Genomic DNA, 11,499 nt, shown 5'->3' with positions numbered 1-11,499 from the left:
GCCGCTAACCTGAGACAACGCACTGGATCAGACTCACACAGGGCCAAGTGAATTCCTAGCTAGACAAGATGTGTGATGGAAGTGATGCCGAATTCGTCACTTCTTTGCCGCTTTCGCCCTATCGCAAGCCTTTGTAAATTCTCCTAAAAGTGTCTACCAATGTGAGCAATGTCCAGCGTGCGGAAGAGGAGCCACCACATACCTTGAAATCATGATCAGCTAATGACATAAACACCGCTTGCTTATCCATCTTGAGCTTAGTCACGCGTGGGCTCTTGATGCCAAAAGCGATGCGCGCCAGAAATCTCGGATCGTCGCGCACATCGCACGCGGCGAGGATCTTGGCGATACCCGCCATGTCCGTCGTCTTCTTCGGCCTGGGCGGCATGACGGTCCGCCGCCCGGTCAGGCAGTGCGTGCAGTGACCGCACTTGGCCTTGCCGTCGGGCAGGCCCATGCCAAAGTGCTGCGCCAAGGCCAGCGCGAGACACTGGTCGCCTGTGACGAGCGCCTCGACCTGCGCCGTGCGACGCAGCGCGTCTTCCTCGCGCCGCGAGAGATCTGCGTGCAGGCGGTCGACCAGCTCATCAATCTCCTTGCTGGAAGAAGGCAGCCGCTGCAGAATACGGTATTTCTGCTCCAGGCCACCCGCTTTGAGCTCAATGACGCCGCTGTCGTTGAGGTCGGTCAGCTTGCGGACAATGTCCGCCCGGCGGATCCCTGTTTTAGAGACGATGCTGTTGACGTCGACATAGTGAAACTTTTGCTTCTTCACTGCGCCAGCATATATCGCCTGGCTTTCTGGGGCCTTCTCGTTGCTCATGCGTCCGAAATACACATTTGTTGGTACAAACTTGTATTCGCTGTATTCCGGCGTGATGGCGCGTATCAGCCCGAATTGCAGCTCCAGTGCTGCGTATACCGTTGCCAGCGTGTTTGTGCGAATGTCAAATTCACGAGACTGAACATAGTGACTTGTCTTGAAATTGCCGCCCAGGGGTATAGACACGTTTTCTTGCCTAAAGATGTCGGTCAAGAATGCTTTTAGGGACTGGGGTGATGGGAGGTCGCCCCGTGCAAAGTTTTCGCGAATATACCAGTCATCGGGACAAATGTAGTACATGCAGTTGCTGGTTTTCCCGTCACGCCCAGCGCGCCCAATCTGCTGACAGTACTCTTCCACTGTGGACGAAAGGTCAAAGTGAATAATGTTGCGGATGTCTGGTTTGTCAATACCCATGCCGAATGCAATGGTGGCGACGACAATTCGCACTTTGTTGGCCAAGAACCTGTCCTGGATTTTCGTCTTCACCTCTACATTCAAGCCAGCATGGAACGCTTCCGCATCATAGCCCTCCTTGCGCAGGTCAGCCGCCATCGATAACGCTTGCTGCTGGAGGGTGACGTAGACAAGCGTCGGCCCCGGGTGAGCGTTGAGAAACTGAAATATGAGAGGATACTTGTCCTGTTTTGTTTTTGCCGCCTTGACATGGAGGTTGAGGTTCGGGCGATAGAGGGTAGTGCGAAACACGCCTTCTGGTTGGATCGCAAAGGTGTCGCAGATATCCTTGATGACCTTTGGCGTTGCAGTGGCCGTGAGGCAGACTACCCGCTCTGCGTTGATCTCCTTGGCAAAGCGGGCAACTTTGAGATACTCGGGACGAAAAGAATGGCCCCATTCTGAGACGCAGTGTGCCTCGTCCACCGCTAGAAGGCGGACGCCACCCCGAACATGGCGCATCGTCTCAACAAAGCCTTCGTTATTGAGTCGCTCCGGGGCACAGTAGAGGAGACGAAGTTTGCCTTGCCGCAGACCCGCGTATATCTCCTGCAGCTGCTCCCACGTTTTGGTCGAGTCAATGCAGTCAGCCGGCAGGTTTCGCCGTCTCAACGCGTCGACTTGATCCTTCATCAACGCAATAAGTGGCGAGACGACAATGCTGACGCCGTGCTCGCCGGGTGCTTTTGAGCCGCTCTTCAAGTCAAGTTGCTCGAAAGCAATGGCTGGTATCTGCATATGTGTCAATTTCAGCCAACGGGCTCGTGTCTGCGATGAATCCGGACCTGGTAGCAAAGGGACTTTCCGGCACCAGTGGGGAACACGGTCAAAGTGTTGTCGCCGGCGAGGAGCCTTTGGATTGCCCCTGCTTGTTCATGACGAAATGCTTTGTACCCGAAGGTCTCGGTGAGTAGTTTCTGGGCAACATTCATCCGCAATGCTGCGTCAGCGAGATTTGTTCCATTTAAGATATGGTCGGGGATGTCATCGAGTGTTTCATCCTCCCAATCGTCTGGCTGATCATGACCGAGACTGCGCTGCCTCTTCGGCAAGTCAACCTGGCTGCTCTCTGAGGCTCGTTTTCGCTTGACTGCCGGGGGGATTTGCTGGGAAGACAGCAGCTCATCAGCATCGATGCCATCAAAGAGGTCGTCCCCAGATTCAAAGTCACTCATGGTCGCTGGCTGGGTGCAAACGCAGACCAAATGGGGCGTAGTTTCAGCTAGAGGCCCGATGTCGTGCACATAGAGATTTGCAGGGGAGAAAGCAACCATGCATCATAGGCTTCGCTATGTGCTTTTTATTTGTCGTCTACCGGCCAACGTTGGTGTGATGGATAGGGGTAACTGGTCATGTATTGTTCGCGTTTGGACCGTGAACTGTGGCAGATTTCGGCTCGCGTACACGCGCATTACTAACCAGAGAACGTGGCTTCTCCACACAGACTTGACGACTGCATCAACACAATAATCAGAACAATTAGAGGCATCGAATCACGTCTCTGCTGTTTTTCTTTCATTCTCGGTTATGTTGATCGAGGCATCGCTGCGAGCATCGGCCTGAGGCCTACGAATTCGCCCCACTCCCCTTCCAAGCCTTCATAACCAGTCTCTGATGGCTCGTGTAATAGCTTCCTATCACCATACATCAGTATAATTTATTGTCGTCAATTGGCACCCTGATCATCACCTGAAGCCAACAGCTCCGAAATGGTCCAAACACCTTGCTATCGGCCACTACTTGAGCACCCAACCGAAGCTTCCCACAGCGCAGCTTTCGCGCTCTACTTTTCAATAATAATTTCATGGACATGTACATCCATCAATATTTTTGGCCGGACTAGGTCCTTATGAGCTCGCCACTGGCTTTGTTGTGGTGGTGGTTTGTCTGACACCGAGTTGATCTATCCTTCCCAGTCGCGCGACAGAACCTGAATGGATGGAGAGCAAGAGTACGAGATGCGTGTGCATTCTTCCATCATAAGGCAATCATTACAGATCGATGATGCACTCAGCATTGCAATAAATATGTATCTGCAAGACATTAGGGTGTCATCTCAAGGTACTTTTGGGCACCCAGGCTGAGAGGCGGCCGCGATTGGCAGCAAGAGCCTTGAAGGCCGCCAGCCGGGAACCCTGATGAGCTGCGTATATTAGTACATAGATGGAGTGGCCGGGTAAGCCTCCCTTCGCGGGACCCCAGAGCCGTTGCGTAATGCAACCATATCTCGTATATCAATGCACTACTCCGCAGGGACGCGGTGGGCTGACTCCAAGATTGCTGTCACAGACTAGATCCAGAACTGCAGGTGTGTTAGTCCATTCAGGAAGTCATCACCTCGACCTTTACTTTGCGTTATTTTATCGCAGTGGCACGGGAACAAGAAAATCACAATGCGCCAGCCCTGTGGTCTGCCAGATGACTTGAGCTTCGGCCCAGCCATCAGCTCCTGTTACAGAGCCTTCGACTTTACGCTCTTCTTTGAGGACACGATCCTGGCGCTTGTTCCCTGTTCCATCTTCATTCCCATCGCCTGCGTTTACATTGCCGTTCTCGCTAAAAGGAATCCCGTCGCCACCCGCACAAAATGGTACACGGTGAAAGTGGTACGTGTCTCGATGCAGCAAATTTGTGCCCAAATTGACCCCGAGGCAGACCACTTACACGGCTTTAGTCCTCACGAATTGTATACTCCTAGCCGCCATTGCGTACAACTCCAAAACCCTCACGAGTGCCAGTGTTCCTTCCGCCACCCTCTCTCTCGTTTCCAGCATACTGATGGCCTTTTTCGCTTCTCTGGAGCACACCAGAGCACTGGCGCCGTCGCCCGCGCTCGTCTTCTTCCTCGCCATGACGGCACTTGTAGACATTGCCAGAGTCCGCACGCTCTATTTGACAGACAGGCCATTTCCAGCCGCAGCACTGTCAGCCAGCCTAGCGCTCCGACTGCTGCTCCTCGCGCTGGAGAGCCGGAGCAAGCGGAAAGACCTTGTGGCGCCGCACTCGGACACCTGTCCGGAGAAGCTCGCCGGGCCAATTAGCAGAACCATGTTCCATTGGGTCAACCCTCTGCTCATGACCGGGTTCAGGAGCTCACTCGCAGGGCGCGGACTGGGCCCGATTGACCCTGAGCTCGAGGCTTCCCGCCTGAGCTCAACGTTTTCTGCTATTCCTCCGAAAGTGCAGTGTGAGCCTGACCAAGTTCAACATACTCTCTTCTTTCTCTGCTGCTAATTCGTTTTGCTGTAGCCGGACTTTCGGAGGGAGGGCTCAGCGCCGTCACCTTGGCTTGTGTAGGCCACCATCTACTCTACGCTGTAATCCCCCGACTTTGCGTCTCCCTCTTTACATTTATGCAGCCGTTTCTCATCGACGCCATTCTCGGTTGGCTCACCAGGCAAGATGGCGATGCGATGAGTCAAGGCCATGGCCTAATCGGGGCAACTCTTTTTGTCTACTTTGGGATTGCGGCAAGTTGGTGCTTGCGCGTATGAATGCAGCTTTAGACCTAACAATTTTGTTGGCAGGCTTCCTACAGCTGGTACTGGCACCAAGTCAATAAGTCAGTCACCATGATCCGGGGCGGGCTCGTCGTCGTCCTCTTTGACAAGCTCTTGCGCCTCGCCGAAGACCCGGCGATGGAAACGCGCGCCATGACGCTCATGTTTAGCGACACCCAGAAGGTCATGTCCGCGATGAACTACTTCCATGAGCTGTGGGCTGGTGCGATTGACACATGTATAGCCACATGGCTCTTATATCGAAAGACCGGACCGGCGAGCTTTTCCATGCTGGCCATCACGATTGGTAGGCTTGCCATTGAGTGGCGGGATTTCAGCTGACTCGGAGATTCAGTGTCGTCTGCTGTTTGTCTCAGTCTTTCCAACAAGATCAGCCGGCGGCAGCAAAAGTGGCTGGCAGCCGTCGAACAGAGACTGGCACGTACCAAGCGCATGCTGTCGTCCCTCAAAGCAGTCAAAATGCTGTCAGCGAGCGATCGCATGCACAGCTCCATCACGGCTCTACGCCGAGCAGAACTTGCTGTGGCTTGGCCCTTCCGGAGGCTGCAAATTATCACCACTGCCATCTGTGAGTGACTCTGCACAATTGCGTACAGCCTTCCATGACCAACTCCAAAGCAGCATACAGCAGCATAACCTTGTCGCCGCCACTTGTTTTCGGTGTGTACGTTGCCATGACCTCTGGTAACCACGGCTTGGACGTTTCGAAACTCTTTTCCTCTCTCACTCTCATTAGTTTACTAGCAAATCCTGTGATGCACCTTTGTCAAGCCATTCCAGCACTCGGCGCGGCTCATGGTTGCATGGCACGAATTCAGACATTTTTGGAGCTTGATGAGCACCGTGATAGGAGGACTACAATGTCTCCGTCAAAAGATGCAGATACACCGGAACAGGTTCTCCTGTCGCTTAAGAATGTGTCCTTAGGATGGCTGGCGGGAAAACCAATCCTTCATGACATCAATCTCGATGTCAAGCGGGGGTCGCGAGTTGCTATCCTGGGACGCATTGGTGCTGGTAAGTCTCTTCTTCTTAAAGGGATTTTAAGTGAAGTAGCCGAAATTTCAGGCGAAATCGCTTTGCGTGAAGACGTAACTTTGGCGTACTGTAGCCAAACTCCATGGCTGGAGAACGCGTCGGCAGAAGAAAACTGGACTCGGCGCAGCCCATCAAGAAGCCCTGCCTTACTCGGCAAAATGATTCAGGACTACGCATTACAGAATATCCAGGAGCTTCACGATTACAAAACGGGGACCATCGGAAGCCAGGGCGTCAAACTCAGTGGTGGACAGCGACAGAGACTGGTAAGCTTTCCCTATGCATGGCACTGCGGTCAGTCCTAACTAGTATCCTAGGCAAAGGCACGAGCAGCCTTGCTTGAGAGAGACATTCTGCTGTTGGATGATGTGTTTAGTGCCCTGGACCGCAGAACAAAGCTCCACGTGGCCCAAGGCCTATTACAGGCACGAGATGGTCATGACCGTCGAACCGTCATCTTCACCACACACGATGGTATGAGTAATACACGGACGGGCGTCACAGTGGTCTCGCTGATGCTCTGCTAACTCGGTGCAATAGAGCACATTGCCAACATGGCCGACAATCTACGAAATAGACTCGGCGGGCATCATGACGCGCCGGCCCAAGAGGGAGCTGCCCGCAGAGACCATGGCAGCGGACGAGGACTCGACGCCCGAGGTCAAGGAAGAAGCGTCCACCTCTGAAACATGCCAGGCTTCGTCCCCGAACTCCGCCACCATCACGATACCTGAACCGCCGCTCAAATACATGGATGTCTACAAAACCTACCTGCACTCCGTAGGGCTTGGCAACGCCGTCCTCTTCCTGCTTCTCGGTGGCCTATATGCTGTCGCCATGAAGTTTCCAGGTATGTCAGACGACTCCGGCTGCCACCTTATAAAAACCTCATCTTTTCTTCTTTCTAGACGTTTGGGTCCAGTGGTGGTCCAATGACAGTTCAGCGGGCGGCGGCGGCCGCCACTCGACCGGGTACTGGATCGGCGTCTATGCTGTGTTGGAGTGCCTTCCGCTGCTGATGCTTGGACTGTGGGATTGGTACGCTTCTCGTGGCCGTCATCTTTAAGAGCCGGTGGCTAACTCGTCTACAGGCACCTCTCTTACGTGGTCGTTCCCGTGGCGGGCATGTCCCTTCACACTACGCTGCTCACCACCGTCCTCGACGCGCCCTTTGCCTACATCAGCAGCGTCGACGCCGGCAGTATTATCAATCGCTTTAACCAGGACCTTATGTTTATCGACTCGCAGCTCCCTAACGCCCTCTTTAATACCGTCTCTGAGCTCTTCGTGGCCGTCATACAGGTCGTCCTCGTCGCTGTCGCCAGCGCCCACGCACTCGCCGCCGTTCCCGCCGTAGCCACCGTCCTCTACGCTGTTCAACGCTTCTACCTACGTACGTCTAAGCAATTACGGCTTCTCGACCTCGAGGCTAAGGCGGTACTACACAGCCTCGTCTCCGACGTGGCGGGCGGCGCCGGCCCGTCGACGCTCCGCGCTCACGGCTGGCAGGCTGACGTCCGCGCGCACTTCCTCGCCCGCCTCGACGCCTCTCAGGAGCCTATCTACCTTCTATTTTGCGTGCAGCGCTGGCTGCAGCTCGTCCTTAACCTGGTTGTTATGGGGCTCGTCGTGCTCGTCGCCGGCGTTGCTGTGGCGCTTCGCCAAAGGGTCAACCCAGGCGCTGTCGGCGTCGCATTTCTGAACGCTGCCACCTTAGGTGAGACGCTGACCCAGTTCATCCTCGCGTACACGTCTTTGGAGACGTCTCTGAGTGCCATTGCGAGAACAACCATGTTTAGCGCGAGTACGCCGAGTGAGCGAGATGACGACGAGAGGGGTGCAAAACCCTCGTCGTGGTGGCCGTCCGAGGGGAGCGTTCGGCTCGACAATGTTTGGGCCCGTTATCAGCTCCTTGCTAACTCTCAAGATGCGTCTTGGAGCTTGCGAGGCATCAGTGCTAATATACCAGCCGGGCAAAAGGTGAGTATTTGCGGCCGCACGGGCTCAGGCAAGTCGACCTTCATCCTAGCTCTGCTTCGCATGGTTGATGTTCCAATCGGCACAGCCTACATTGGTGGGCAAGACCATTCGCAGCTTCCGCTCGCAGCCCTGCGGCGAGGCTATTTAGTCGTCTCGCAGGATCTCCTCGACGATTCCACAATTTTGCGTGACCAGATTGACCCCGATGGACAGTTTACAGACGAGCAGGTCCAAGAGGTGTTGACGGAATGCGGCCTCCAAGAGGTCGTTGAGGCAAGTGGTGGGCTAAAGGCGAGCGCCGCCGCCGTTCAGCTTTCGAATGGCGAGACACAATTTCTATCCCTCGCAAGAGTTCTCCTGTATGGATCTGCACGACAAGGCGGTATACTTCTTCTCGACGAAGCCACAAGCAGGTGCGTCGTAAAGTCGTAGAATATACGCCGCCTCAAGCTAACCATTGCAATCAAGTCTTGATGAGGATGCGCAGAAACGGATGGAGAGGCTGATCGATGCGAAACTTCAAGACAAGACAATCATCTCAGTCTGTCACAAACTTCCATGGGCCCTCAGGTCAGACCGAATCATTGTCTTGGATAAGGGACAAATTATCCACGATGGAGCGCCACAAGACATTATAAACGAGTCGGTCTTGTTCGCTGGCATGTCGCTGCCAGGCTCTAGATGAGCAGTTGAGCAGTTGAGCTCCGTTACAATGTCGAAAACATTTTCTACCCTGTGCCAGTCGTCGAGTAGTCATATTTCCATGAAGAATCATCTCGGCCTTAATCCTGCTGTAGCTCGACCACCTCCTATGCCATTTGTTTGGTTGGTCGACATGTTGCTGGAAATCTCAGTGTAGTGTGCTTCAAGAACAGAACCTTGATGGGTGATCTCTTTGGTCGCCGAATCCTTCAGACCAATCAGGCTGAAATGAGAACCTTGATCGGTTGCGATGCGCACCAGACCACTCAAGCAAGTCCCCAATAAGCAAGACTATGGCGACAATCCGAGCCACTTTTGAGCTGGACTTGACCTGCAACATTTTATCACGCCAGCGAGCATTCTGAGAAGTGACAGCACGCACCACGTTGGTCGAGACACTGGCGATGGCGACAGATCGCTCGGTAGAAGAGCCGCTTCTGGCGGCCCGTGTACAAGACCAACAGCCAGCCAATGCGCGACCGGACAAGATCAACACCCGAGCCTTGGTCGTGCTCTTTCTCAACGTCTTCGTGGCAGATGTTGGCTACATCATCAGCCTTGCTCCCATGACACGCATCTTTGAAGACATGACCTGCCAGCGGTACCTGTATGCTTCGGGGCAGGCGCTCAACGGCACCGGTGGGCGGCCAGACGAGGCGCGCTGCAAAATCCCCGAGGTCCAGGGCCCAGTCGCAGAGCTGTTTGGCTACCAGGTATTTTTCGACTCGCTCGTGGGGATCCTTCTCGGGCTGTACTTTGGCGCGTTGGCAGACAAAATTGGCCGGCGGCCCATCTTTGTCCTTGGTATCGTGGGCACCTTTCTAGCCTCGTGCTGGAAACTATACGTCTGTTCGTGCCGGCTTGATGTACCACTTTCTCGGACCAAGCTGCTAACGTTATAGAAGGTTGGATGGGGCTTCCGCTGCGCTATGCATGGTTCTCGTCGGCATTTCTTATACTCGGGGGTGGGGACACCGTGTCTAACGCCTGCCTGACCATGATCCTTACCGACTCGACGCCGGTTGCGTCGCGGGCGAGGGTGGCTCTCTACTTTGCCGCATCGAACCTGGGCGCCGAGGTCGTTGCGCCACCCATCGCGTCGTACTTTATCGACAGCAACCCGTGGGTGCCGGCTGTGATTGGCGTCTGCTGCAATGGTTTGACAATTTTTGTCGCTTGCTGCCTGCCAGAAACCTTGTCAAAGAAACAGGCTGAAGGAATCTCTGCTGGCTCTACCGCAGAGGGTGCTCACACTCGGACGGGAGAGGCGACAAAGGACGGGTCGTTCAAGTCGACGGTCAAGCACACGTTGCAGGTGGTACAGGATATTCGTAGCCAGCGCCCGCTGCTTCTTCTGTCGGGCGTCTTCATGGTTTCGGACTTTGCCAGGAAGTCGATGCAGTTTTTGGTGCAGTACGCGTCCGTTAGATACCAGCTGACTTTAGGACGAGTATGTGGACGCGCTGCTATGCTTTGCCACCTTGCTCATCTGCGTATAGGCAAATTTTCTACTCATGTGGCGAGCAACAGCGGCCATCATCTTGCACATGACAATCCTGCCGGCCACAGACAAGTTTCTGCAGGCCAGGATGCACATGTCACCTCGGAGGAAGGACCTGACCTTGGCCCGCATATCGATTTGTCTATTCACCGCAGGCTTTCTCGCGCTGGCACTCGCGCCGACCGTGGTGGTTCTTATTTTCGGTAGGTGCCCGTGCCCAAATTTGCGAAAGTACGGAGTACTGCGGTATCCTAACATGGGAAGGAATCGGACTCTACAATCTCGGGGGCGGGTTTGGCATCTTTATGAAGTCGATGGTAAGCACTATGGTAGAGCCACATCGACTGGGAAGAATATACAGCACGCTGTCAATTATGGACACAGCCGGGTCGTTGTTAGCCGGCCCAATACTGGCCCAGGCGCTGAGCTGGAGTTTTCGCCTCGGGCACAGCTGGAGCGGACTGCCGTACATGTTTGCGTCGTTCCTTTGCGGAGCTGGAGCGGTGGTGTTGTTTCTAATAAGGCCTCGCTAGCGGGGGCAGGACTCAATGAATAGCAGTTAGGTCGCCGAGACTGAAATACATATGCGAGCATGGTTGGTGTGATTGTCTTTGCCGCGGTAATACGGGGTGTCTCAGGTGTAGAAGCTCCGGGATCTGTGCATTTTCGGCGCCAGGTGCGGCACTATGAATCGGTGTGCTTGATGGCTAGTAATGTAGGGCCGCAGACTCTGGCGTTGCTGTTTCCTATGCGCAACGAGGAATCTGGGCATCTATCAGCGGCCTGGCAGAGTCGGGCATCGCAGCACGCAAGTTACAGAAGAAGCGATTGCTGACCTATCGGAGCACAGGCTTTGGTTAGTGGAGGGATGAGGGATCGGGTATTGAAGTTGGGAAGGGTGTGGAGCTGGGAAGCTAACTGCGGATGCGTGCTTTGATGGATGGCGGGTTGGTTGGATGGTTGGCAAGATAGATGGGATGAGGTCTGATGGTGGTGGTGTGGTGTGTGTTTGTAATACGAGGACAAAGGAGAAGGTTAGTAGCAATAGAGGCTCCGTCATCTAGCCCTGCTGACGCGAGCCGGGCCACAAATTGGTGCCGACTGACCAAGAATAGCGTCTGGATAGTGCGGTCCGGTAGCAATTGCGGTGGATGCCTAATTCGTACCTAGTAGGTAGTAATGGCTGACACGGCAAAAGCCAAGTATTCAAATATCTCAAAGGTAGTCATCTGTACTCGGTATTCTTTGTGACTTGTTCGTGCCAGGCAGCCAAGCTACGACCTCCCGTGACGCTATTCCCAGGCTGGGCAGCCCGCCGCTCGCCTGCCTTAGCTAATCCGCCTGCACCGAATCGGGACGGGCCAGACGGGCAAGCCGGGGTGTGCGCGTGGTTACGTACCTCAGGAAGTGTTCGTTACAGGAGTTGGTTGGGGGTGGATTCAGGGTATCCTGCGAGGTCTTTCCGGTATTCCGTAATC

The 11,499-nt window shown here is 54.6% G+C and overlaps 2 protein-coding genes across 2 annotated transcripts; one reads left to right on the top strand and one right to left on the bottom strand.

Annotated features, from left to right (window-relative positions):
• Positions 1-55: 55 nt before the first annotated feature.
• CCM_03606 (ATP-dependent DNA helicase recQ) lies at positions 56-2,454 on the bottom strand (the record flags this gene model as incomplete). The annotated part of the gene is made up of 3 exons (XM_006668757.1): positions 56-118; positions 203-2,011; positions 2,065-2,454. 3 exons carry the CDS (start codon positions 2,452-2,454, stop codon positions 56-58), a joined length of 2,262 nt encoding a protein of 753 aa, XP_006668820.1.
• Positions 2,455-4,851: 2,397 nt separating this feature from the next.
• CCM_03605 (ATP-binding cassette transporter, putative) lies at positions 4,852-8,250 on the top strand (the record flags this gene model as incomplete). Its single annotated transcript, XM_006668756.1, has 6 exons — positions 4,852-5,002; positions 5,135-5,368; positions 5,422-6,104; positions 6,379-6,688; positions 6,747-6,876; positions 6,930-8,250. The coding sequence occupies 6 exons, from the start codon at positions 4,852-4,854 to the stop codon at positions 8,248-8,250; spliced, it is 2,829 nt and encodes a 942-aa protein (XP_006668819.1).
• Positions 8,251-11,499: the final 3,249 nt, after the last annotated feature.

Source organism: Cordyceps militaris (genome assembly GCF_000225605.1).
Source record: "Cordyceps militaris CM01 unplaced genomic scaffold CCM_S00002, whole genome shotgun sequence".
In the NCBI taxonomy this organism is placed as follows: Eukaryota; Fungi; Ascomycota; class Sordariomycetes; order Hypocreales; family Cordycipitaceae; genus Cordyceps; species Cordyceps militaris.
Note: the sequence above shows the minus strand (reverse complement) of the source record. Positions and strands in the feature narration are given on the sequence as shown.